This window comes from Argiope bruennichi, chromosome 3 (genome assembly GCF_947563725.1).
Source record: "Argiope bruennichi chromosome 3, qqArgBrue1.1, whole genome shotgun sequence".
Lineage (NCBI taxonomy): Eukaryota > Metazoa > Arthropoda > Arachnida > Araneae > Araneidae > Argiope > Argiope bruennichi.
In genome coordinates, this window is record NC_079153.1 from 74935692 (window position 1) to 74962249 (window position 26558).

The window sequence follows — 26558 nt, forward strand, 5'->3', positions numbered from 1 at the left end:
TACAGAACATAATTTAATGTGTATTAAATTATAATGGGGAACATAAATGGATCAAATAAAACTCTTACTCAACTGTACAAAAAGACACAGATAAAATACACTAATTACAAATAAGAAGCAAACGGAAATCTTTCTCTCTGCTCTGTACAGCTAAGGCATCTGTGTCTGAGTTACGTTTGGTCGGATGTGGCAGTGAGATGAGCCAGTGTTGGGTAAAATGCCAACATCATGGCGACAGCCAGGACAACCAGCGGGATGAAGGAACACACAGAAACCTGCATGTAAATTTTTTTATTTTAGAAATGGTTATATACAATATATGTTATAAAGGTTAACTATTCTTAAAAATTAGCTATAGGATCATGTTTACTTATTAAAGACAGATATACACTTTCAATAGAAAAAAAAGTTTTAAAAGTCTCAAAAAAGTAAAAATTAATTTTTGTTATTTCTTGGTCCTGTCCAATCAATCCTGTTAAAAAAAATCTTTACACAATAATATTTTAATAAAATAATTCAACATTTATACAATTAAAACTGGCTCAGTTGTAAATCTTCCAATATATGTGAATATAAGTTTCAGTATGTCAAAATGTTATTAAAATATGACTGAAAGGACTGGATGATTGCAAAAAAATATATAATCTAAATTTTTTCAGTCAAATAACAAACTATATTTTTAAAGCATTTTATCTATTAGAAATAGATACTTTAATAATTTATAATTATACTAAGAGTGGTCCAACAGATAATTTTTAAGTATTATGGTTATTAGGATGAATTAGGATCCATTAAATACCGATGATTTCACAGTAATAAATTCAGTAAATAATTTTATTCACAGTAATAAATTGATAAATTTCTGGGCTCATATAAGTTAAGAATGTTTAAAAAATAACACCTTTCAAACAAAAAAATGTAAGAACAAAATATAAAATAAATTGAAGAGTTAAAAAATAAATGCATAAATAAAACAATTAAAGCATTTGTAATTAGTAAACAATCAATTAAAAGAACCAAATTTTCTTAATTTAATAAATTTCTTTCACACAAGTCACTGTAAGATTGTTTGAATTCTGAAAATATTTAATAACACAATACTTAACCGTTTTTGCTTGCACTTGAAGGATCTGAATTTGTTCTTTCAGTGCATTGAGCTCTCCCTGTAGATAGGATTTCTCCTTGTTGCATTCCTCATACCGCTCCTTAACCAGGATTATCTCTTCTTGAGCATTTAACAACTGAAATTCACAAAGGTTTATATATAAATGGAAAGGAATTTCTAAATTGATGCCATAAAAAGTCAAATGATTTTTTTATAGAAGCCCTTTTAAGAAATAAAGTGCTTCATAATATGAGTTATTCTTACCTTCCTTGCAGTCTCATCCAGTTCAGATTCTGTAGAGAAAGTGAGATCGTCTGAGTCTTGCTTTACCAGAGGAGACTTCAGGTTCTCGTGCAGCTCTCCGAGAGCTCGATTTTGAACTTCAAGTTTAGTGCTTTCAACTATGTGTCTGAAACACAAGAGAATTGCATCATAAATAATAAAAAGAAACCTTTAATATAAATTTCTTTACATTTATAATAGAATTTTAATATGTATTATTGAATTAAATATTTACAAAAATTATCGGTACTCATATTCATGCAATTAACTACAAAAAATAAAATTTAAAAACTAGAAAATCCATTAAAATATATTGACGATATTATCTGAACAAAATTCTTTATAAAACTTTCATATTGCAATTATTTTCAATAAATTTCAAAACGCATGTAATAATGAATGAATATATAATAATGTATAAGGAACAAACTGCCATGGATCAATAATGTTATGATTGTCAACAATGTCTCCTGAAAGGGTGCAAAATGGTAAAAAAGAAACAGAAGGCATGAGAGAAAACACTAACTTCTATGTCTGTTAAAAAAAAATTGTAAGCTATTTACAAAATGCATTCTCTTTTAATAAATGTAAACTGCTCAGGCATCAGGGCTATCTTCATATTTATTTTCATATCAGCTTCAAATTTTTCAAAGCAAAATCTGATTTCTCTTTTTATTAAATTTTTTCTTTCATTTAGAATTTTCTGAAAATGAAATTTTAGGTTATTAGAAACCAAACAAGTGGAGATATATATGAAAATAAATCTAAGGATAAGGCTGCCTCAGTATACAAAAATGTAAAAAACCTGTCATTCAAAGAACAGTTTACTTTTCACTAACTAATTTGATTTGAGGCCCTTCAGTCTAACAATTTTAAAATATAAAAAACACATATACTAAAAGATATGAGGCAAAACATTTATTGAAATATGAATCTGAAAATATGTATTCTTATTTTCATGCTCATTTATTAAAAAAAAAAAAAAAAAATTAGGAAAGAAAATTTCATATAGTAATTAAAAGTTGTGTATATTCATCTCCTTACTCAAAATTAAACTACAAATATACAATATGACATAGTATTCTTTATATGCTGACTAGATTAAAAAGTAATTGAATATCACAAAATTTAAATTGTTAAAATGAAATGAAAATGTTTAATTAATAGGTACCTTTAGAGTAGTTAAAAAAATTATTATTAGGTGATACTTTTAAAACTTTTTCATTATTTTAAATATACTGTAAAACTTTCATTGAGCAATCTGCAGAATGCAAAAATAAGAATTTTCCTATTGTATAAAATAGCCTTTAAAAGAAAATTATGATCCTTCTTTATTAGAAAAATACAAACTTTTGCATAATAAATACAGTGAAAAGTTCTAAACTCAAATTTTAGTAGTAATACTAGAAGATGTCTAAAATTAATTTTCATTATAAAGTTTTCAAAATAATAATAATAGAAAAAGAACAGCTACAAACATACCTGATGTAGCATTATTTGAAATATTTTTTTTAAATAAAAAGAATCATATACATAAAAAAAAAAAAAAAAAAAAAAAAAAACTAAATACATCTTTAAAATTCTATTTCATTTAAAAAATGATACTATGTTAAAATCCAATGCCAGTATTTAATCTATTCATAGAATTATTATTTCACTTTAATTGTTCACATTTTTACTTTTACAAGTTTGTGCATTCATACTTTGTTAATTTTTCAAATATTTTTTTTTGAATATTATTTTATAGATTAAGAATTTTTCTACAAATTTGACTACCCCTTATCAGTTCAGTACACACAAATACAATTTCATTGAAATTGCTTATTAAATATAATTTTTGATTCTTCCCTACTTTTGCATCATATTTAGTTTGAAAAATGTTCTATCAATACTTATTTATTCCTTTAACTCTTAATCTGGCAGTGAGCATTCATTTTATGTGTCATTCTCCAGTGGACATAACAGAATCATCCATTAATATTATTTATCATTCTCACTACATGTTATATAGTAAATAAATAAATAAACAAACAAATAAAATGTTAAATCAAACAATCAATCAAAATAAAATGTTCTGTTTCTAAGCTTATACATAAATATTCAGTTGAGTAAAATTAAATAATATTCCCTGGACACATTAAATTTTATTTTATTTGTATATTGGTTAAAGTAATATTCAAAGTCTATTTTATTTTCTATTTCATTAGATATTTCTTTAGTAGATGCATTTCTTAAATTATGACAACCCATCTTCCCAAAAGTAATGAAAATGGTAGCATTCTGTGAATTTTTTTTCCCATATTTTTTTCTCTACATTATTGTCTCAATTTATACTTTTTTGATTAGCATCCAAATATTTGCCTTTCTATTTAATAATTGTTAAACTACAAATTTAGTTGAATCAAAAAATATTTTTGTAAAATTGAAAAAATTAAAAACACATCTAAGATAAAATTATATATAAAGCACAATTGTAAATATTTTAATATCTTAAAAAATAAAACTTTATTTAATATTAGAAGCACTACATTTCAAATGCCTATAACACATTTATTTCTTTGAAATAACAGAGGTTATCTATTGAAGCTAATTTAATCTAAAGAATTTGAATAAACATTCTGAACTGGATATTCACATTTGAAAAAATTGAGCCAGCATGAAATTTTATACGAATACGAGCTCTTGTGTAAATAAAAACTAAGTACAATTTAGAGATAATTTTGAAGGTTGACAAAAAGTTTTGGTTTTAATATAAGATGATTTTGAGTAAAAAACAGCATTAAGATTTTTTTACAATTTTTTTGGGGGGGGGGAGGATGGAGGATTTATTTACTCTACAATATAAATTTAATTTTTCCCTTTAGCTTTTAAGTTTAATACATCTGCTTTGGAATATATAAATAGTTAATTATAAATGGTCTTAATCTTCAACATTTAATTAAATTATATTAATTTCTACACACACATTTTTTTAATCAAAAAAATATATATGCAACTTACCTCATCAAGTCAGATTCAAGAGATTTTATCCTATCTTTGTACATGGCACAGTCTTTTTTGAGACCTTCATAGTCGGATAAAGAAATATAATCTGGATCTCTTTTGCTCAAGGAGTTAGATTCTAGAACAAAATGACGAAATTTACAAACAACTCATTTTTCTTGATACAAAAACATCTCATGATTAAGAAAATAAATTTTGTAATATGGTCATTATTAGAATATTTAGATCTTTTTTTAATTATTATTTTGCTCCTATTACGTAGATTCCACAGGCCTTTCTTTCTAATTGTAACAATAAATAGTTTCTAAATCATTAAAGATAGGCATATATTTTTAATTGGAATGTTTTAAATGATATAAAAAAATCATACTTTACATTGTGCGAGTTAGTACATGAAATACAAGAAAAAAATTACAAAGTATAAATTTTTATAAGTCACTCTTAATTATACTAATATTTGTAACTACTTTACTACTACCATTCCTACTATTTTAAATTTTAAAAAAAGTTGCACATTTATGATTAAATCAGATTTATATGATTAAATCAGAGTGAGTTATGAACTTTTGCACATCTTTTCCTCAGACTTTTTTCAAAGCTTTCCTTGAGAAATATTCGGCAATCAACAATGTTCTAAATGGCTATTGAATGTTTTAAAATAATGAAATTCGAAGCTTTATAACTTAGTCAGTTTTAGTTGCAGAAGAGAAAGGGTTTTTGTTTAAGATGTTCATGTCAAAAACAGTTTACTAAATATTATTAATTGTATAAACTTAAACTAACTTAACTGTAACTAAATATTATAAACTGAATAAAAATTTAATTTCATAATTTTTCAACAGTCCATATTTTGATTGAGACATCATAAAAATATAATCCTTCGTGTAATTTAAGAAATTCTTTCATTTGGAAGTACACGCCTATCTCCAACAAATTAGAAATAAGCCATTGGTCCATGATTAAAATGGACAACCTGTGTAACAGCTTTGCTATTTAAACTAGATATTAGCCTATTGTCCTTAAGGGACAGCTGAAAAACAGCATTATTCTGCTGTAAAATGTCATAATGCAAAATTATTCCCAAAAGTTAAAAATTTTAGTTACAATTTATGAACAATGGAGCAATTAGTCAGTATTCTGAGAATGAATCTTCCAAGGTAAAACTTTTGTTTACTATGCTCAATAATAATTTGTGAAGTTTAGGCACTTCTTGGAAAAGCATTGATAAAATGATTATGTAGCATTCAGTAGGAATGGACTAAAACAATACTGATAAAGTCTTTTTAAGGCCTTTGAATACAAAATGGCATTTTGTAACAAGTACCTATAACAAAATCAGTGTACTGAATTCATTGAAAAAGGTTATAGTACTTCTAACAATGAAATAAGGAAGTTACAAAAATAAATAAATAAAAAAAATTAAAGAAATTGACCCAAAAACCCTTAAAATTATGAATTTTCTGTACCTTGAAAAGGCATTGACCTAAAACACAAAAATGCAGGTTTCAGTATTATTTTCCGAGTTAAGCAATGGTGAAGTGAAATTTAGGCAATTAAGAAAATAAATGATAATAAACTCTGCGAAATTAACAATAAACATATGAACAGGGTATATCCTTACTACAGGTTTGTTGGACTATATGCAATTAAGATGCACTTTTCATTCATACATACATTGGGCACGCCAAAGGTAAATGCATGGATGGAAAACAAAACTGTCGACAAAAGTGATGTCTCGAAGAAATTCTGAAGAGCAATAACAATGGTTTATTTAAAAAAAGACTATGACCAGAACAAGGTGCAGACCCAGTTCTGTACCTTCTAATGCAAAAGACATTTGCAAAGATGGTGATAGCCATCTTCTACTATAAAGAGAAAAACAGCACTGTTGTTAAAAGATAGCTGTAAAGAAAAACCCAAAATATAACATAGGAGATATGATGAATCACTTTACCAGTTCTTCTTTGGTCCTTTCTACCAAGTTTAGAGTCATATTTAATTAAAAAATGACATTCTAATACAAATAATGAGATAGTATTTGCATATGGGAAATTGCTTTTCACTAAGAATGAAAATACTAAAACCTAGGAGAGGAAATTTTATCCCTTCATTCCTATGTTCTATTTTGAGAATGGATCATACTTATGATAAAAATAAATAAATAAACAAATAAAATGTTAGATTTAGTTTGTTTAGGTTTAACACACTTCAGAAAATCTGGTTACTTTCAAATATGAACAAAGTAAAAACAAACTGGGATAAAACAGATTACGAGAAAAAGAATTATGTGTTATCAAACTAACACAATAATAATAAATTTTAAAAAGGGTTCACTTACCTTTTAAGTCTTTAAATTTTTGACTAAAGGTTTTATTAAGTTCTTCTATTGCTTGTTGTATCATTTCTTTTTGTTTCTCAGGAAAATTTTCTGTATTTATAGATTCTAATACTTCTAAAAGAAAGAAAAGATCCATCCTCATGTTATATATATAAGAAAAATTAAAAGAAGAATTAATATTTTTGATAATTATATAGAGTGACTTATAGATATAACACTGCTACAATAGGAAATCAGAGATATTTTAAACTTGGGGCCAGTGGTGCTCAGTGCATTATAGTTATAGAAGTGCTGTAACTATCCATTAATATGCAAGAATATTTTTAGGTTTAATTACTATCTTTACTAATAAATTTTGTAAAATTTTATAATTTGTAAATAAAAATAATGTGTAAAAATTTTGGCGTATGTAAAACTGTTTAAAAAAATCTATAAAAAATACAACAAGGAATGACATTAGTCAAAACTATATAAAAACAGATGTATGATTTAAATTTCAAAAAAGAAAATATGTAGCTTATACCTATCATATAAATAACAGAAATACATGAAAGCACTTTCCCCTTCTAAAATAAAGAACTTAATAACTTATGCTAATGTTATTTGTTTAAAAAAAAAGTTGGTTAAAAAAATTTCCCCTACTATCATAATTTATCCTACTATCCCTACTATCATTTAAAAAAATACTAATAGCTGAACTATAAGATATATTTTCATTTCAGTATTATTTTAACATGGATATATAAGTACTTCATGAAAGAAAGATAAAAAATTTCACTTAAAACACTTAATTTCAACAAAATAATTTAAAATATGATCTTAAATATGAAATTTTTAGCAGAATGAATAAATTAAAGATATTTTCCAAATGCTCATAAAATAATTATTAAATACTAACTTTTACAGTAGTCTGGTATTTAGTTTAATTTTATAGGAATGTTAATAGTTAAAAGATTTTTAGAAAAAGAATGTTTTAAACTATATTACTAAATGAGCTTGATTTCTTCAAAAATTACCTTGTAAGTGCTTTATTTGATTAGTTTTATATTCCAATTCCTCTTTTGCTTTCACTAACTGGTCTAAAATAAAATTAAGTTCAGTTGTTATTGACTTGATATTTTTCTGACTTTCTTCTAATTGAGCTAGAAAAAAAAATGAAACAAAAAAAAAATCAATCACAAGATATATTTATATAATCATAGCTTTATATAATAAATGAAAATCATTGGTGAAATTTACACTATTCTATTTTAAATGCATTTTACACTTTATTAATTACTAGCTACCATTGGTGACTAGCTAGTTTTCTGGAATTAATGATTACTAAAATTATCAATGAAATATTTTATGTAACTTGTTCTCAAGGCTTTCTCTGAAAAATATTTTTAAACTTCACACTTTAATAGATATGTAGCATGTATTACTTTAGAGAATTTATATTATTTCTTTTATTATACTATGCATCTCACTAATTTCATCTAAAATGACTTGAAATTTAAACTTCAATTTAAAATACAAGTATTTAAAAGTCAAGATATACATTTTTTTTCTTCTCAAAAACAGAAACTTAACATTCAGAACTTAAGGACGGAAAATAAAAGTGGTTTTATGTTTATTATAAAATATTTTTCTTAATTTGTCTAATATTTGTGAACATTGATTATTCACAAAGAAAATTAGTGCAATATAATAAAAAAAGCAATTTTCAAGCAATAGGAGTGAAAATATAATTTTATTTATCAAGTTCATACATAAAAAAGCAACAGTGTAAAAAAAATTTTCATGAATGTTTACAATTAAAGATAAGCCTCACGTAAGGCAAGTACAATTAAATTTCAAAAAGAATATTAAAAACATTCTTTACATAGAAGCTTCCCTACTGAGGAAAAATATTTTAAGTGTATTAAAAACTGTAACTTCATCATCAAGAATGTAGAAACAATAAAACAAAATAATAATAGTTTCTTTCCAACAGTTATATTGCTGTAAAATATGCTTCAAAATTTTTATGAAAAATAATAAGAAATAGATTTGAAAAATACATTGCAAACAAACTGATTCCATTGAAAACATAATTTCTGACATTTTAAGATGATTTTTGTAATAGTAGAATTTAAGAAGTTATAATAAATTAAACATCAAAATTTCATGAATTAAAAAAGAAAATCACTATGAGTCACACATTTTTATCTTCCAAAATAAATTTGTATAAATTTGGTACTTTAGATCAAATGATCTGTCTTGCAGAATATTAACATTATCATCTTTATTATTAATAGAAATATATAAATATAATTAAATAAGGAACTTACTTTTGGCTAGTGATAATTCAGCATCTACTAATTTTTTATTATCTCTACTTTCTGCCAGGAGTTCTAAAAAATATTTATCTAAATTATATTTTAAACTATATAAAAAGTAAAATTTTAAAAAGTATTTATATCAAAGCCAAAATTTTTCATCAGTTTATTATTAATATTTTCTTTAAAAAATAAAATAAGGTGGAATACATGGGGGAGGGGGGGAAGGGAGACATTTGTTACAGATGATATTGCTGATAAAGAAGAATACAACAAAGATACATTTTAAATTAAAAAAGTTTCCTTCAATTTTTTTATGAACATTATTTATATGAAGACTACCTAATAATAATTCAGTAAGTAAAAGTTCTTGTTGAAAGAATAAAAATCATAGTTGATGTTACAACAAATTTTATTTTTTGTGCAGAAAATTAAGGGAAAAAAAATGTAAAAACACATTTGTTTTGACAGTTATTTTTGAATATGCTTATCTGCTAGCAGCAGTAAAATTTTAGCTCTTAGGATTAGTCACTAAGCAATGAACTCTGAAAATAACTCCTTAAAAAAAACTCTTAATTAATTTCTATTTATAATTTTCTATAGTTATATATGTCTCATTAAGAGTAGCAATTTTAAAATATGAAAAATTAGGCTGATTTAATTATCAGTGAATAATAACTGCAAAGCTATTATTCATGGATCATTCAAAAACTGAATAACATTTAAGTGCAATTATAAGCATTTTTTTTTCTTTTCAAAATTTAACAAATGCAATTATTCAAAATTTAACTAATGCAATGCCAACAGTGATGTTGTTTACCCTCAATGACATAAAAGGGAAAATTTTACAAAAGTTTGGCAAACTGTAATAATTACTGATGATCAAATAAAGAATAATGCAGAAAATACAGAAATAGTTGAATACAGAAAGCTTAATTATCATAAAATTTGCAAATTCAAACTTTACAGGTGATAGAGAAACACAGATCCACGATTTAGTTATATTAAGTCTTGTTTTGAAGCAATACAAAGGCTATTTTGAGACAGACCTCAATCTGTAAAGAGGCAAGATGAGGATAATTTGAGAGTTGGCAATCCTCTCTTAATTTCCATGCCATAATAGAAAGAGATAATTTGAACTCTCAATAAGAGGTTTAACATGCATCAGGCCTACATACACAACAAACTTTTGATTGAATCTGTTTTTGAGTCTGGGAATCCTCTGGTCTGAAGCCGAGACTTTACCACCATGCCAATGCAGATCCAGAGATGATGGATTAGCTTAGCAAGTGTTATTCAAGAGGAAACCACTTGTATAAATGACCCATGCCAGTCAAACAGATAGGTGTTCCGTTTTGTATCAATGGCCAGCCCTGGTAATGAAAGTTTCGTTAGAAATTCTACAAAGGTAAATAAGGAGAAAGGAAGACAAAAGGCAAGCACCGATAAAGGGGAAAGGCTGATAGTAATTGAGTGAAATGCAAGGGGTTCTCCTCAAGAGAAAAATGAAAGGCAGAAGAAATGAGTAAGCATATAAACACAGATGAAATAGAGTAAGTCAAGATGGACTTCATTCTTAAAATTAAAGTTTCCTCTGTAATCTTGTCTTATTTGAAATTTCATTTTATAATGTCAATTTAATTAAAGATGAATAAGATTTCTTCCTGTATATTTGTATTACAATCAAAGCAAATAGTACTGTGGATTTCTCCTCACCTACATGCTTGAATTTTGTAGTATTACAATGGCTAAGAATAAAGACTTGTGTTTGTAAAAATTGTTAAATTTTCCTTACGTATAAATTTAACCAAAATCAGGATTAATTAACACTTCAACTCACTTTTTAAATTTTGAACATCTACTTGCAATTTGTTGAGGTAATCAGCTGGCTTGACATCCCCATTGGAAGTGAAATCATCAGTTTCGGAATAAGAGAGCGATTCATTTTTCAGATTCTCTTTTTGAACCCTCTGTAATTCAAGCTCTAATCTGTTTACTTCAGCTGAAATAGTGAAATACATGAAATTTATTAAAATCCTTAAAAAAATCAATTGGCTTTATATATTAAAACATAAATAATAACAAAAGGAATATTGGGATGAGCATGCAATTTGGATGATCTAACTTAGTGCACTATGCATCATATTCATTAGCTTATGCATAATAATTTTAATCTGTAGATGCTTATCACATAACATAGTGAGCACAAATATGTGAAATTTAAAACAAAGTAATTCTAGCTTCACAAAATTCTAATTACAAATGGGAAAATAGCACATCTAAAAAAAATATTTAGAAGTTCGATTTTTTTTCCCTTAATATATTTAGATAGGATTAATTATTTCATCATAATTTTAAAATTCTGTCAAAATTATATAAGTACAAACAATCTCACAAGTGCTAAAATATTGGGTTACAGGGTACTTTTGAATAGTAATTACAAGAAAAGCAGGTATTTCTTTCTCTCTTTTTTTAAAAGACAAAATCAAAAGAAAGAAGACCATGTTCTTGCTATTAAGAATTATCTAAACAATAACAAAAATGTGTTTAAGAAGAACAAAAATTTTTACTTAGAAGCTCCAAGAATAAAGAGCAATATAAGCAAAAGAATGTATTAAAAAAAATTATGATGAAAAGGCAAGTACATCATTAATTAAAATAAAGAGGTAGGATTTGAAAGGAATTTAGTAAATTTTGAAAGGTAAATCCATCAAATGAAATTTTACTTTTTTGTAAGTGTGTGCTATGGTTGAATAAAAGTTACAAGTGAAAACTTTTCTATAATTACATATTATAAAAGAAAAACTACTTACAACTTAAAACCTGAATTATATTTTTATCTGGTTGATCAGTTGAGGTGGAATTCAACCCATCTATAAACAGATATAAAAACATCTAAAATAAATAGACATGCAATTTTTTTTCATTGTAAAATAAAGCATAAATAGATTAAAAGCTACCAATGAATCAGATAGTTTGTCTAAATAAGCATAAACTGAATAAATTAAATTAAGTACATATTTTTAGTGCAGATAGCCTTTTAAAGCACAAGATAGTAGTATCCCCCCCCCCTCCCAAAGCTAAATTACAGAAAACTGAAGTCTTGTCACAACAACAAAATATCTTTGGTTGTTCCGTGGGTCAATAAATAATAGCTTCCAATATACACATGATTTTAAACATCATTTTTGTTATTTCTACAACTCATATTTCGTTTTGTACTTGCTAATATGTCAAAACTAAACAAATACAAAAAATGCATTTTAAAAATTATACTGGTCTGTCTGTGAATATAACTCAAAATCATTTGGATCTAGAAAAAAAACAAAAAAAAAACATGGTCTTTAAACCAAAGAGAATCAGACAGATAAAATTTGGTACTCAGATTTAACATCTAAGAAGTAGATATGCTACAAATTTGAAATAAAATCCATCGAAGGATTAGCCATATGTCTATCTGTCTCTCACAAGCATGCAAATGAGATCACTAAAAATGCAATGATTTAAATATATGAAATTTGTTAAGAGATTTTTTAATGGCTATAATTTAGTTTTGTATCCAATATTAGTTTCAATTGTTTGGGGAAAAGACCATATAAAATATGCATTTGGTCTTCTAGTTATTGTGCTTTAACTGCATCCTAGTGATAATTGCTAAAAAAAACAACAACTTTATGCTAATAGGATCTTTTGTATTTATTGTTTGTCAAAGGCAAGTACTACATTTATAAAAGTACATGAGAAAATTTTGAAAGATCATTCCCACTGATTCAACTAAAATAATTGTTATAATACATTACAGAAATTATGTGATATCTACAAAGAGCTTCTATAGGCCTAAAATTAATATATTAAATGTTTTTACACCATTCAATACAATAGTACATTTCTCAAAATGAAATATTCAAGAGTTAAATAAGTTGCATTAAAATTATCAACAGTTAACAAATAAAAGTAATGTTTTATTATAAGTTGTTTCAAAGGGTTCCATGTATTCTAAAAATATATATAAATTCTACGTTTTTTTTTAATCTAAAAATACTGGGTGCAGCTTCATATTTTATATATATTGAAATGAGTAATTTGAAAAATTCAAACATAAGCATAAAACAGAACACAAATTTATGTTACACAGCATGAAAAATTGTCTGTTTAAAAAAAAAAAAAGAGAAGCTAGATTTTCTTTACAGGCAAAATTTCTACAGCAGCAGACTATGAATAAAACTGATGTAATTCTTCGTCTAATAAATAGAAACATGATGCAATGTTTCAAATTCTGCATATATCTAATTATGCAATTTAAAACATACAATCCTTTTTCATTCACTCAAGACTATAAGACATGTTAAAATTTTGATATTTCTATAGAATTTAAAAAATTTTATATTAAGAATTGCTGCTGTTCATTATATATGTAGATTTTTAAGCAATAACCATTTAGCCCCTTTAATATTACTGTAAGATCCTGGAAAAATTTTTACCTTAAAGCATCATAAAAACTAAAGATTATTCATGCATGAAATACCTATATGATAATCCCACTCATTTAAAAGTACCAAAAATTCAGAAAAATACAGTTAATTAAAAAAAAATTAACTTAGCATATGTAATACTACTTTTAATATATTGTTTGAAATTTGCATGCATATTATTGGAATAATTTTCATATTAAACTTCTAATTTGCTGAAAATCAGTTAAACAGGTAGAACAGAGATTAGTACTAGAAAATAAAATCCATTTACCATGTGCAGACAAGTTGCCATTTTTTTCTATGGTTTCATCAACATTTTGGTCCTTTTTAAGTATGTCAAAATGAGCTGCAAAGAAAGAAATATATATTCTTTCCTGTATGTGTATATATATATATGTGTGTGTGCACATATATGTAATGACAGTTTTTTCTTCTTCTTCTTCTTCTTGTAATTGCTTGCAATTTACAAGAACAGAAAGAATGGCTTTCAACTTGTTATAGCAAGAATAAACTGATTTGACCATCGCCTTGAATTTAAACAATACTTATTTCAGGTTGAGAGGGAACTTATTCCGAACTCTATTAATGAAAAAACTTTAAGATTTATGATCAAATCTTTTAAAATATTTTTTTCCAATTAGCAACACCTCTTAGCATTCTATCTCCACTGAATACTGCATTATTTTAATATTAGCATACAAATTTTTGTTTGAAAAATCAAATTTGTAAAAGTTTCAAGAACACTGTTTTTCCTCAAGCTGAAAAAAAAAAAAAAGGCTGTAATATATCCAAAAATAAATTGAAATACTCTTTGAAAATTTTAGATACTCCTTTTTCTTACATTTGAATCTTTGAATAAACAATGTACACTAGATAAAAAGATGTCAACAAATTCAGTTGCATTTCATCATTAAAGAATAACAAAAATTAACCAATTTACTACCATTCCACATTCCATTGAGATAAATAAAATTTTCCCGCAATTAAATCCCCTCCCCCACAGAATTGCAACATTCTCATAAAACATCTGCAGAATAACAGTCATGATTGAAGCTACATATCTGATTTAAACTTACTTGTCTTTTCATTCCCAATCTGAATGTGTAAACCCATTTGCTTTGTTTGTAAAGATTTGTTGAATATATATTTTAAAATACAGCACTTTATACATTAAGAACTACCAGATGTTTAAACAACACAGCCTTGATATTCTGTAGCAATGATAAATGAAATTAAGTAAGACTGACAGCGAACATTTCTTGAAATATTTAAATGTAAATTGACACATACTTCAAAGAACTGAAAAAAAAATATTACACCGGTAAATATTAAATTATGCAAATAAAGAAAAAATATTAGGTAAATAAAAAAATAGTAAAAATTAATAAAAATTAACACTATTTCCCAGTTTTCAAAATAAAAACGATTTATATATCATACCCCCATTTTGAAATTTCCAAAATCTTTAGTAGGGTGAAAATCACACATAATTTCAAATAATTCAAAAATTACTGTAATATGAATGTAATTATAGGATATTATTAAAGCAGTTTCATCAGTAAATTTTAAAAATTTATTAACATTTTGTATGATGCAGACAGTAGCTTTTTAGTGGCCCTTCAAGAGTTATACTAGAAATTAAAGTAGCAAATTAATAGGTGCTGAAGACAAGACATGTCATTAATTACTGAATAAAAGATATAATTTAAAATAAAAGCTGAAAAAACTAAACTTACATTTCACTAACTCAGAAATTTGAACAAATAAAAACATACAGGCAACATTCACTCGAGTTATAAAAATATTTCTACTTCCCTCATATCATTATTAAAAAATTGTAATGAAATCTTGATCAAATGAATTTCTAAAGAAAACATTGATAAGATACTTCAGCTTATTTAAGAGAAAGATTTAAATGGTGAAAATAACAACTGCTAAAAAAACAAAAGCTTAAATTACCTTTCATAGCACTCAACTGTTCCTTAGCAAAATCATTTTCAGCTTTCAAAGCTTCAATCTAAAGAGAAGAAAAATAACAAAATAAAATGGATTCTTAACATTATTTCATTTAAATGATATCCTTTACTGCACTAATCACTTTTAAAGATACAGTTCAATTTTTTAAAATCATGTAGTGACATTATCCACATGGGGAGGTAGAAAACAGGAAAAAGAGATTGCAGGAACACATTCAGAGCTTATATAGCTTTCAAAATAAATTTTTTCCTAAATTTAACTTTTACACATATGTAGACTCGAATGAGAATCAAAAATGCATTGAACTCAGAAATCAAAGTGAAGTCTGAATTCAGCCAATTACCAAATAATTTTAATAACACAGTTAAATTGAAATTACACATACACAAATATATGCAAAGGAATTTGCATTTTATAGTAGAGCACTGGGTTTATCATCTTCTGATTTTCTTGAAGAAAATTAATTTTGTTTATTTAAGATATGTATTGAGAATTATAGATTGTATTAAAATGCTGTCATAGTAGAATCTGTTTTAATGAGCAATAATGTGACCTGCTTATTAAAGACTTTGCTCATGAAAAGTTATTTCATTCTTTGTTAGTAGTTTATTTGCAATTCACATAACATGTGATACACTCAGCAAAAACTGGAGCATGCTAAACTTTTTGTATATTTCTTACTGCATTTAATTTAAGACAGAAAATTATACAATAATAATTTGAAAGGAAATTTAATAAATTTTTAGGACAAATTTCTACTAGCAAAACAGTGAATAACCTATGTAATCAATATAATGAAATTATGACAAAATATACAGCACGAAGATTAAAAATAATAATAATAATAATTGTTGTATTAAAATGTTTATAGCTGGAATTTTTTATTCAAATTCAGATCTTTCAAACCACCATTATTTTATTATTATACCAGCCAGATATGCAAAGGTTAAATAAACTAAAAGCACCTAAACACTTCAACTCATAAGAGGGAGATAAGGAGCTATTAAATGAACTAAGAGTTTAATAAATATGCATTTGATTAATCATAGCTTATAATAACTCCAGGAAATATTTTTTGATTTCTAACTAAATGAGTAAAAAATATCATTAAACTAATTTTCCATAATATTCAATTTATCTTCATAAATTAACTTAAGAAGGATATTGAAACACACATCCTGTTTATAATGTATTTCATCTATAAATACATAAAATGAACAAGGGAATTCCATTATTAAAAAAAAAAAAAGAAAAAAAGAATTGTAACTTTTTCAATCAGTAAAGAAAAATTTCAGAATTAAAAGCAGAAAGTAAATTCTTAGATTTACCTTAGTAGAAAGTATTTGCTCCTCTTTTCGCATTTCTTCAGCATTGCTTTCAAGGGTCAACTTCTCTTCTGCATTCTGACTTTGTAAATCTTGATATTTTTCTTCGACTTCCTGCAAGAAATGCCTTATAAAGTTGAAAAACAGTTGATCTTTTATAGCTAACATAACATAAAAATTTTCTTTTCATACATATAAGAAACATATATATTAAAAAAAGTGCATGTAGTTTGTTAAATATTTCAACAATGAAACAAAAAACTTTATTTTAATAGTTTTTAAAATAGCATATTATATTATTTAACATTAAATACTAAGTTGTGTTAAAAAATCTATCAACAAAATGAAATTTAAAATACTAACATGAAACTGGAAATTAATAAAATTTCTATTCCAAAAACTATAAATACTGCCAAGAATATTATGTGAACACTCCTATGTTTACATCTCAAAAATATTAAAAATAACTTCCAACTGAATGCTGCTCTTCAATTGAATTTTTTGTCCTTGCAGCAAATTTCAGAAAAAAAAGGAATGATTCAAACAGATAATTACACGATAAAAAAAACTTAATGATACTTATATTTTTGATTATAAATTAAAAATATTGACTAATATTATTGAAAATGTAGATTGTTCTGAAATTGTATTTTTAAAAACTGCATAATTTGGTAACAGAAAATTTAAAGGCTTGAAAAAAAACATGGAAAGTCAAGAATATTTCACAAAATATAATTTTTTAGAAACAAGGGAATGGCCTGAAAAATTTTAATTTCAAAGTTCTTTTAAAGTATGTTTATTGAATGAAATAAAAAAAAATATTTTAATTTATGCCATTTAAATCCTTTTGAAAATAAAACTAAAAGCTGAATTTTATAATGAAGAGAAATTTTTACTGAATTCTTTAAGATATTACATGAACGATTCTGATCTCTATACTCGTATTTCCTTTGAAAGCATGCTTGGTCCCATCAATTAAATATTTTGCAATAATTGAAGTCACCTTCACTTTAATTTAAAGTTCAAATTTTATAGGAGCTAACAAAAAAATTAGATATATATACTATAATGAGTAGAATGGCTTAAAGCTTTTTATAAAAGTAAAAATTATATAACAATCAAAATTTGAAGTTTAAAAATATTTTGCAAAGGAAATGATTAAGAAACTTAAGTTACATAAAATATGAAACTGAAAAATTTTAGCATGCATTTAACCTGGGTAACCAATTGGTCGCTAAATATATTAAATAAATTAAGGGTAAATTAAGTATAAATAAAACATATAAAACAAATATTTGATAGATATGATGAATATTTTTTCCTACTTGAAAAAACTTTTTCTGGATATCATATACATCTAAACAGCATCAATATAATTGATTCCAAATTATATTATTGTTACCTGTAATTTTTTAGTCAAATTTGAAATTTCTTTTTCATGTTCTGTTGCCTTTTCTAGTAGAAGTAGAATTTCTTGTTCCTTTTTTTGATTGGCTTCCAATAAGTGAGAGCTTTCATTTTCTGTGTTGCTGAGAGAGTTCTAAATTGAAAAGTGGAACTGTATAATGAACTACACAGCTATTAACAAAACATTTTTAAATTGAAATGCTCTTGAAACTTACTTCCAGTTCTTGGACTTTTCGAATGGCTTCTAACTTTTCTTGCAATATTTTCCTCAAAGATTCCTAAGACAAAGATATAAGCCTGGATTATTACTTGTTATTCCATTATTTTGAAAGGGAAGGGGGGTAAAACAAATTTGATTTTGTAAAAAAGAGCTCATATAAAACACAAATTTCTTTTGTACAAATTTAGCTCTCTAATACAGGAAAACTATTCAATCCAACTACAGAATCAAAATGTGAACCTAAGAAGAGGGAAAAGTATAAAAAGGTACAACATAAGTATTTCCCTAAACTTTAATATTCCTGACTTAAATGCTCCTCCACTTTTTCCAGTTTTTTTGTCATTTTCTTAGTTAAATTTAAAAATTATTTATTATAAGCAGATCTCTGCAATTTAGATTTTTCCTCAATTTAAACCACTATTCCTTTAGTCCCTTGAAAGGCTTAAAAATGGGCAATATAAAATATCTAGAACTGAATTAAAATAAATCTACGGAAGCTACAAAACAATAAAGCAATATGACTTATATAACCAAATATCTTGGTTAAAAAAAAAAAAACCAAAAAAAAAAACCCTCCAGAACTCTAAAATTACCATTATTTAAAAAATACAGTTAACAAAATAAAAGGGCCCTTTATCCATTTTTCTTTTAAGCAATCGATATTAAAGTAGTCACTATAATGTGAAAACATCTAATAAAAAAAAATTAAGAAAATAGGGATTTTCATTAGACATTATTAGTTTAACACAAACATACTTTTGCAGCTATTTGATATTTGTCTTTATCTTCTTGTAATTTAAGCACATCATCTTTGAGTTTTTCTTCTGTTACATTCTGGAAGAAAGGGGAAAAAATGTAGAGACATCAAATCATACCACAAAATCTTTTTTACAGGTAATTACAATCATTTATCTTTCATAAAAGGCAATCTTCTATTTTATATTCAAATATTGTTCAATATTTCCACCAAATATTCTTTGTGAAAATTTTTATATTTTTAAACAATATATAATTATTACTACTCCTCTTTCCTACAAACTTTTCCACTTCCATATGGAAAAAAAAAAAAAAAAATGAAATTAGCAATGCGTAGAATTACGTAACTACTGATTTAAATCAAATAAAAACTTAGTTTCAAAATAACATGTAGATATGCATAATTTTATTTTTCAAAAAAATGTGATAATTGTAATACATACAGACTTGCTTTTTTTAAAAATCATTTTGCAGTAAATTAAAAAATCAAAAACATGTTTTCTTTTCATAAAAATTTTTTGCTTTATATCCAAAGAATGTTATGGAGGGCAGAAAAAATCCTCCTGTGATATAATGTTTTACAATGTCTTATAAATGTTTAAGAATTGGTTTATAATCTCAGAGAGTTTTTATATAGTTATACTTTTGATTTTAGAAGTTACATCTAACAAGACCACATAATTAAAACTTCAAAAAAACAAACAAACCTATAAATCTTTTATACGGTATGTTCACTCTAATTATGACCCAACAGCTCATTTCTAAATAGTTAAGCCTTAAATGACCTTAAGAATAATATTTTCTGTTTTTTTTTTTTAAATCAATAAATACATTGGCAAAAAATCATTCCAAGTTCCAAAGTCATTCCATCAAGTCCAAATTTTTGTATAGTCCCTTGAGTTCTGTTAGCCATCTTTTGTCAAGATATTTTTAATATATCAACATTATGAATAAAGAAGTTTTCCTCTTCTGCTACTAAAATTGATTAAAATTATGAAACTTTCAAATCCAATACTTTACACCATTCCAATTACTGGTCACTTTAAGGAGGATCAATCAGTTAATGGTATATCTGTTTAAAGAGACCACTGATTGGTATACAAATATGGAAATGGAAATAACTTGGCCAGTTTCAGACACAAATAAGGGAAATTTTTTTGTTTAAAATGCTAATGAATTATCACCATATTATTAAAAATGATAAACAGAACCAAAGAACTGGCATTAAAATTTGGATTTCATAAATTTTGCTGCAGTATCTTTACTGATTCAAAAACATAAAACAATATTTTACATCATTTAATGCATCTTTCCCAATTGAATATTCAAAAATCATTATAAAATTATAATTATATTAAAAATACAATTGAAATTAGGTAAAAAAATTGCACGCCTAAAAAGATTTTAATTAAAAATACTTCCCAACTTTAAAAAATTGTATAATGATTAAGCATCATTAATTAAATGCCATACAAACAAATTTTCTTACTTTTCCACATGTTTGTAATTGACTTTCTAATGTTTCTATTCTACTTAAAAGCCTGTCTTCTTCAATGAGAGCCTAGAGAAATAAATAAATATTAGTAAAAATTTTTAATGTTTAATTAATAGTTATATTCCAAATTTATTTTTAACCAAATAATTGTAGAATATATAAATATTAGCCTTTTGCATTTTTTTCAAAAAATTCAAACCATAAAATTAGCTAATTCAATTATTTAATTTGAAATTCTTTTTCTGCAATTTTTGTTGTATAATTTTAAACACAATTTGTATGCATATAAAAAAAAATATACACTATTTCATGAAATGAAATATTTTTTTAATAACTTCACAAAAGAAAATTGAATTTTGGTAAGTCACAGTAAAATTGCAATGACATTTAGAAAGTATGAAAAGCATATTTCTAAAAATACTGATCATATTTGATGCACTGTATAAATATTGAAAACTTTCAAACTATTTTTTATGAAATATTGTTATTTTGGTAATAACCACAAGCCTTTGGGGATTTTTTTTGGTTTAAGTACATGCCACTGTAAAATTTTAGCAGCATGTTAATGGTGAAAACAGTCAATAGGTGAACAATACACCATTGGCACCCCCCCCATTCTTTTAGTAATTAATCACCAGCTGCTACAAACTTGACATTTTTGATTGTTAATAACTGGCAAGCGGTTAACACATAAATACCAAAATTGGCAAAATATTCTCTAAATTTCAGTTTTATCATAGAAAATTTAAAGTAAAAACTTTGAAACTTAAGCCAAGCTATATATGTTGATACTGATATTTACCAAAGCCTTTTTAAAGCCATTATGTAATAAAGTGCAAATCTGAATTGCATATAACTATATTTTTAAGACAGAGCCATTTTTCTCTCAATTTTTGCTGTGCTTGTATTTTGAAATTCTGAATAAAAATACATTACTTTAATACTTTTGGAAGTCAATTCTCAGTTAATTCAATTTTTGTTCCATATAAATGGCACTTCCAGGCAGAGAATTCAAATTAAGTAGAAAATATAAATAACTTTAAGGGGGAAAATATGAATAACAGAGATGTAATTGACCAAAAAAAAAAAAAAAAAAAAAAGGAAATACAAAAATGCAGCCCGAAACAAACATGAAAACGAAAAAGATGTAAAAAGTATTAAGAAGTTAATATACAGAAAAAAAATATCAAAATTACAGCTCAATTGATCTTTATATTCACTTCAAAATATTTATAATTGTAAGAAATGGATAGTGCATGATTTTCTCAAAGGCACATTAAGAAATATATTGCACAAGTCAAATTTAAATGTACACAGGATAAAAAAATATGTAGGGACAGCCAGTACTTTATTGTAAATATAGATAACTAGGATATTTTAGAAACCATTTCTTTAATGATTGACAGACTTTTGTGGAATATCTCAGATACATTACCATCTTTTTTTCATGATTCATTTACATGATTCAACTGGCACTTCATAGTTTGCGGATGAGCTTACATTGGTACAACAAGCAACTTTTTTTTATGTACAAGTTTTAGAGGAGGAAAAAATTCTTGAGACTTGGATATCTCATTTTCTTTCAGATGAATACTTCTCTAATTTTGCACCTTGCAAGATATATTTTTTGCAGTTTCCTTACACATGATTGTGCATCACTTTTACTTTTTTATTGAGAACTTCTGCTTTGAAGTTCATTATTACTGCAATCATATCTTTATAGAGATTTCTACTCACTTTTTCTTTAAGACAGTCCTTTTTATACAATTGAAGCGCAGATTTTTTTTAACAGTCTGAATGCCATCAAATGACATTACACTCAATTTTATTTTTTCAGATGTGACGACTAAATGTACGCTACTAATACTCAGTTCAGTTTTAGGTCCCTGTAAGCAGGTGAGGATGGCACATGCCTTTTATAGTACTAGTAAAAACTGTCTGGAATTTTCAATTTTCATCCACCAGTCAATTATTGGCTCCTGCTGTGTTTACTGTAAAACTGGTAGCAGGATGCATGTGTACTTACAAGTACTAGGGGATACATGTGTACTTACACTTTTTTCTATAACACTAATGATATTAGTCTTCAGATCAGGAAGACCTTGCATTAATGTCAAAGAAAGAGAATGCTTCCTAGAAACAAGATCAATTGCCGAAGCAGATTGCAACAGCAAATTATTCAAGGGCACCTTCTTTTGCAATGTTTGTGAACATTAACATTTGCTTCCAATATATTTCTTTAAGTTTCTTTATTACATCCAATCTTGACTTTAAGGCTGTAGTGGAAAGCCTTTTAATAACAACCCTTCATAAATATAGGTTTTATGGGAAGATACTTTTTTTTTTGGTGTTAAATTACATAATTATTTTTTGGTTTAAAAAGTGGAAAAAGATGAAACGGTAAAAAAAAAAAAAAAAAAAAAAAAAAAAAAAGTGGACAACTGCTGATTCATGGACAAATCACATCCCTGAAATAAATCTAATAGTTATTCTTAAAAACTGTTTTTATTAAATTTATTATGTTGTGTACCTTATTAAAAATTTAGAAACACCTCAACATAATGACATTATATGCCAATAACTATATATACTTTTTAAAAAGAATCATAAATTTGAGATTTAAATAATAGGAATTGCATTTTTAGGTTTTAGGCAAAATGAATTTAGAAAATTAACTGAACCAGAAAATATTCTTTGATATCCCCTTCAAAAAAAAAAAAAAAAAAAAATTGTGATTCATTTAAATTTTAAAGCATTTTGATTAAAAAGAAAAAAAAATGTAATAAATTTAAGATATTCTGGAATTCAATAAGGAAATTATTTTAAAATACTAACTTTCCAACCAATGTCAGATTCATCCTGGGTATTAGCAACTACTTTCTGCAATGTGCCCAATTTATTTTCTAGTATCTGTTCTCGATGAAGAGCTTCCTGAAAAATCACATAACAGAATTTTAATAAGTTACTATTTTCAAGAATTTCTTTCTTTTAAAAACTTAAAACATATCTATTTTTTGTCCCTCCTCTAATAAAAGAATAAAAAGATTATTAAAACATATATTATTGCATCAGGACAGGCAAATAACAAGGTAAAATTCTTAGTAAGCACAAACTTTTCAATAGACTGTGTAGCAAAGAGCATCCAAAGAATTTCATTATTTCTTTGGAGATAGATTGGCTACATGACCCATTTCTTGCTCATAATTTGCAACCCAATTCTTATCAATTAGGAAATACGAAATGGAAATGAATTTGCCCCTATCTCCTAAAATAAAATGAATATAGCTTCTAATATGGATGGTATTCTTTGGGACTGGAAGATAGGCATATATTGTACATCTAGATGCATATTCTAGAAAACTTCATTATCTCCTAAAATGGAATGAATATTCAACCACTAGTATGGATGGTATCCTTTGGTATTATGAGGTGACATATATTGTAGATCTAGATACATATTGTGGAAAATTTCATTTCAAATTCTACACAGATTCCTACTAAAAATGTAAGAGGAAATTCTTATGCCATCGTATAAGTTCTGATAAATTTATAATACACATAATAGATAAAATTTTTCTTTTTGAAACTTGGAAAACATATATGGAATTAAAGGCCAGTACTTCCAATTAAAATTATTAATATTTGTTACTCCAACCATTGCTCTGTTTCAGCTATGAATTTATATATTATCTTATGAAAACCATATCAAAAGCCTATCACTATTTTTTTAATGATTATATATATGTATAGGAAGGACAGTAAAATATTTTGTTTACATAAAATGAATTATTATTAAGTCATGCAGACATAATGCACACAAATATATATATATATAAAACACTTATGTTGATGCAAAATCAGGCCGAATTTGTTAATCGCCATTTGGCAATACTTCGACCTCACCAGGGAATATTAACATGGAGTTTGATAAGATTTCAAGCAAACGCTATTCTTGCATTGGTTTGAAAATTTTTTAAACAAAAAATTAACAGTAAAAAAACAGACAAAAATTTTTTACGATGAGTTTAAGTCGTTCCATATCGATTTTAAAACAAAATCGTCGAAAGAGAGAAGACAGGTCGAATGAAAATGCACAAGAATCATTCATAAGAAGACCCAGTCGTAATTAACGAGATAGGATTAAACATTTATGTGCACGGTGTGAAGTTTCCAAACTACAGAAGCATAGTTGTGGGACTATGTCAGGACTCTGTTGTGGGACTTTGCCAGGCACATTACTGGGAAAAAGAAGTAAATTAAAGTGGCAAATACATAAAATGTTATCATTATAAAAATTTTTTTTTTTTTTGGAACATCTGTTGAATCTACAGGAAATATTGACACTTGTTGATCAGTAATTCAATCGAAGGAAGAAACTATCAGAAACATATAAGAGAATATAATTCTGCTTTAGCTTTTGCTTCCATGGGAGCTCAAATTAAGCCTCCTCCAGGAACAGAGCAATAATGCTATAGGATTCATGGTCAGATATACCACATGGTTATGCCTTTATACAGTGGTCATAACAAACCAGGTTATGGTCAGTTATATGTGATACCAGTGAAGCCACTGAAAAAAGCATGGAGACAAATGAAGGATGTTTGCTCCCTGTGATGGAAAGATTGGATTCTATGTTGAGAGCAATCAATCCATCCACTGAATGTTACCTGCAGATGCATCGTATAATTGAAGAAAATCCTACTACAAACATCAAGATGGTTTTCATGGAGAATTTTGGAATAAATTGAATCTGAATATATCTGTTGCTAAACAAAAGTGTATAGTAGTAGATGGCGAGCGAGCAAAGTGATCTGAGAGGAACTGCATTAGCAGTTCCTGGGGGTTAGAGGGCAAAACTGAGCAGGGTGCAGAGCCCATAGTAGAATTTATTATACTATACTTCATATTAAAAATATCTCTTACTTGAACGAAATTACATTTTGAATTGTAGATTATAAATGCAGATAAAGATTTTTTAATCAAGTTATATGGGGAAAAAAGTAATACCTGGAGGTACTGTGAAAGTTGATATAATTCTTGTGAAGAAATAGATGTTTCTGGTGATAATGGTACTACAGCTGTGGTAGGACTGAAAAATAATAAGTTTTCAAAGTCAGCATATAAATACATATTTATATATTTTTTTATGTAAAAAATTGCAATTATTTCATTAAATTCCAATTTTTATTACTTCCAATTATAAATTAAAACAGTTATAACTATAATAAAGTCAACTAAAAACTTGTACATTTAAAAAAGAAAATGTCCTATTTGATAAAATAAATATTCACAATATTAATCTTTTCTGATTAAATTATACCAGTAAAAATTCACAAACGGGCGAGAGAGGAACTATTTTGGAATTTCTGGTATTAAAATTTGAAGTTACAAGTTTATAAGATTTTAAATAGGGTAGGAATATTAAATTATGTTTTAACTTAAGAACTGAATTTTTTTTAACTCAAAGACTTAAAATTTTTTAATGTGCTAATAAAAACAAGTTGATTATTGAAGAAGTTTGAAAAATTATTAGACATTATTTAAAATTTACAAGTAAAATTAAATAATCAAACGTAAGAAATAGATGTAAGATGAAAAAAGCAATCACCCATTAAGTGAATTTTTTTAAAATAAACAAATAAAAAACAGCAAAGAAAATATTTTCGAAAAATCATGTTATAGTAGAACCTTAATTATATGAGCTGAATGAATCTGAAATCAATTTGAATAATTAAAATTTGATAAACAGAAACCTAAATTCTGATTTTTTTATTTTGATAGTTTTCCCAAATTACTAACTGAAATTATAAATCTAATTTAAGCTTTATAACATTTTAGTCAACATATTGATTCTTGACAGCACGAGAAAAGAAAAAAT

General features: G+C 25.9%; 1 protein-coding gene across 2 annotated transcripts in view; it reads right to left on the reverse strand.

Moving 5' to 3' along the window:
- Window positions 1-26558, reverse strand: part of LOC129963036 (sarcolemmal membrane-associated protein-like) — a 38265-nt gene continuing 11707 nt past the window's right edge. For both annotated transcript variants that reach the window (XM_056077047.1, XM_056077048.1), the window contains exons 5-22: window positions 25688-25769; window positions 23516-23611; window positions 20675-20746; window positions 19186-19263; window positions 18425-18487; window positions 18205-18342; window positions 16806-16916; window positions 15460-15517; window positions 13772-13846; window positions 11842-11901; window positions 10869-11030; window positions 9041-9103; window positions 7745-7870; window positions 6729-6842; window positions 4388-4508; window positions 1370-1514; window positions 1107-1241; window positions 1-275 (exon numbers count right to left, since the gene is read on the reverse strand). In XM_056077047.1, coding sequence (XP_055933022.1) covers window positions 171-275; window positions 1107-1241; window positions 1370-1514; window positions 4388-4508; window positions 6729-6842; window positions 7745-7870; window positions 9041-9103; window positions 10869-11030; window positions 11842-11901; window positions 13772-13846; window positions 15460-15517; window positions 16806-16916; window positions 18205-18342; window positions 18425-18487; window positions 19186-19263; window positions 20675-20746; window positions 23516-23611; window positions 25688-25769 — 1804 coding nt within the window. In that variant the 3' untranslated portion in view covers window positions 1-170. The remainder of the gene's footprint in view (window positions 276-1106; window positions 1242-1369; window positions 1515-4387; window positions 4509-6728; window positions 6843-7744; window positions 7871-9040; window positions 9104-10868; window positions 11031-11841; window positions 11902-13771; window positions 13847-15459; window positions 15518-16805; window positions 16917-18204; window positions 18343-18424; window positions 18488-19185; window positions 19264-20674; window positions 20747-23515; window positions 23612-25687; window positions 25770-26558) is intronic.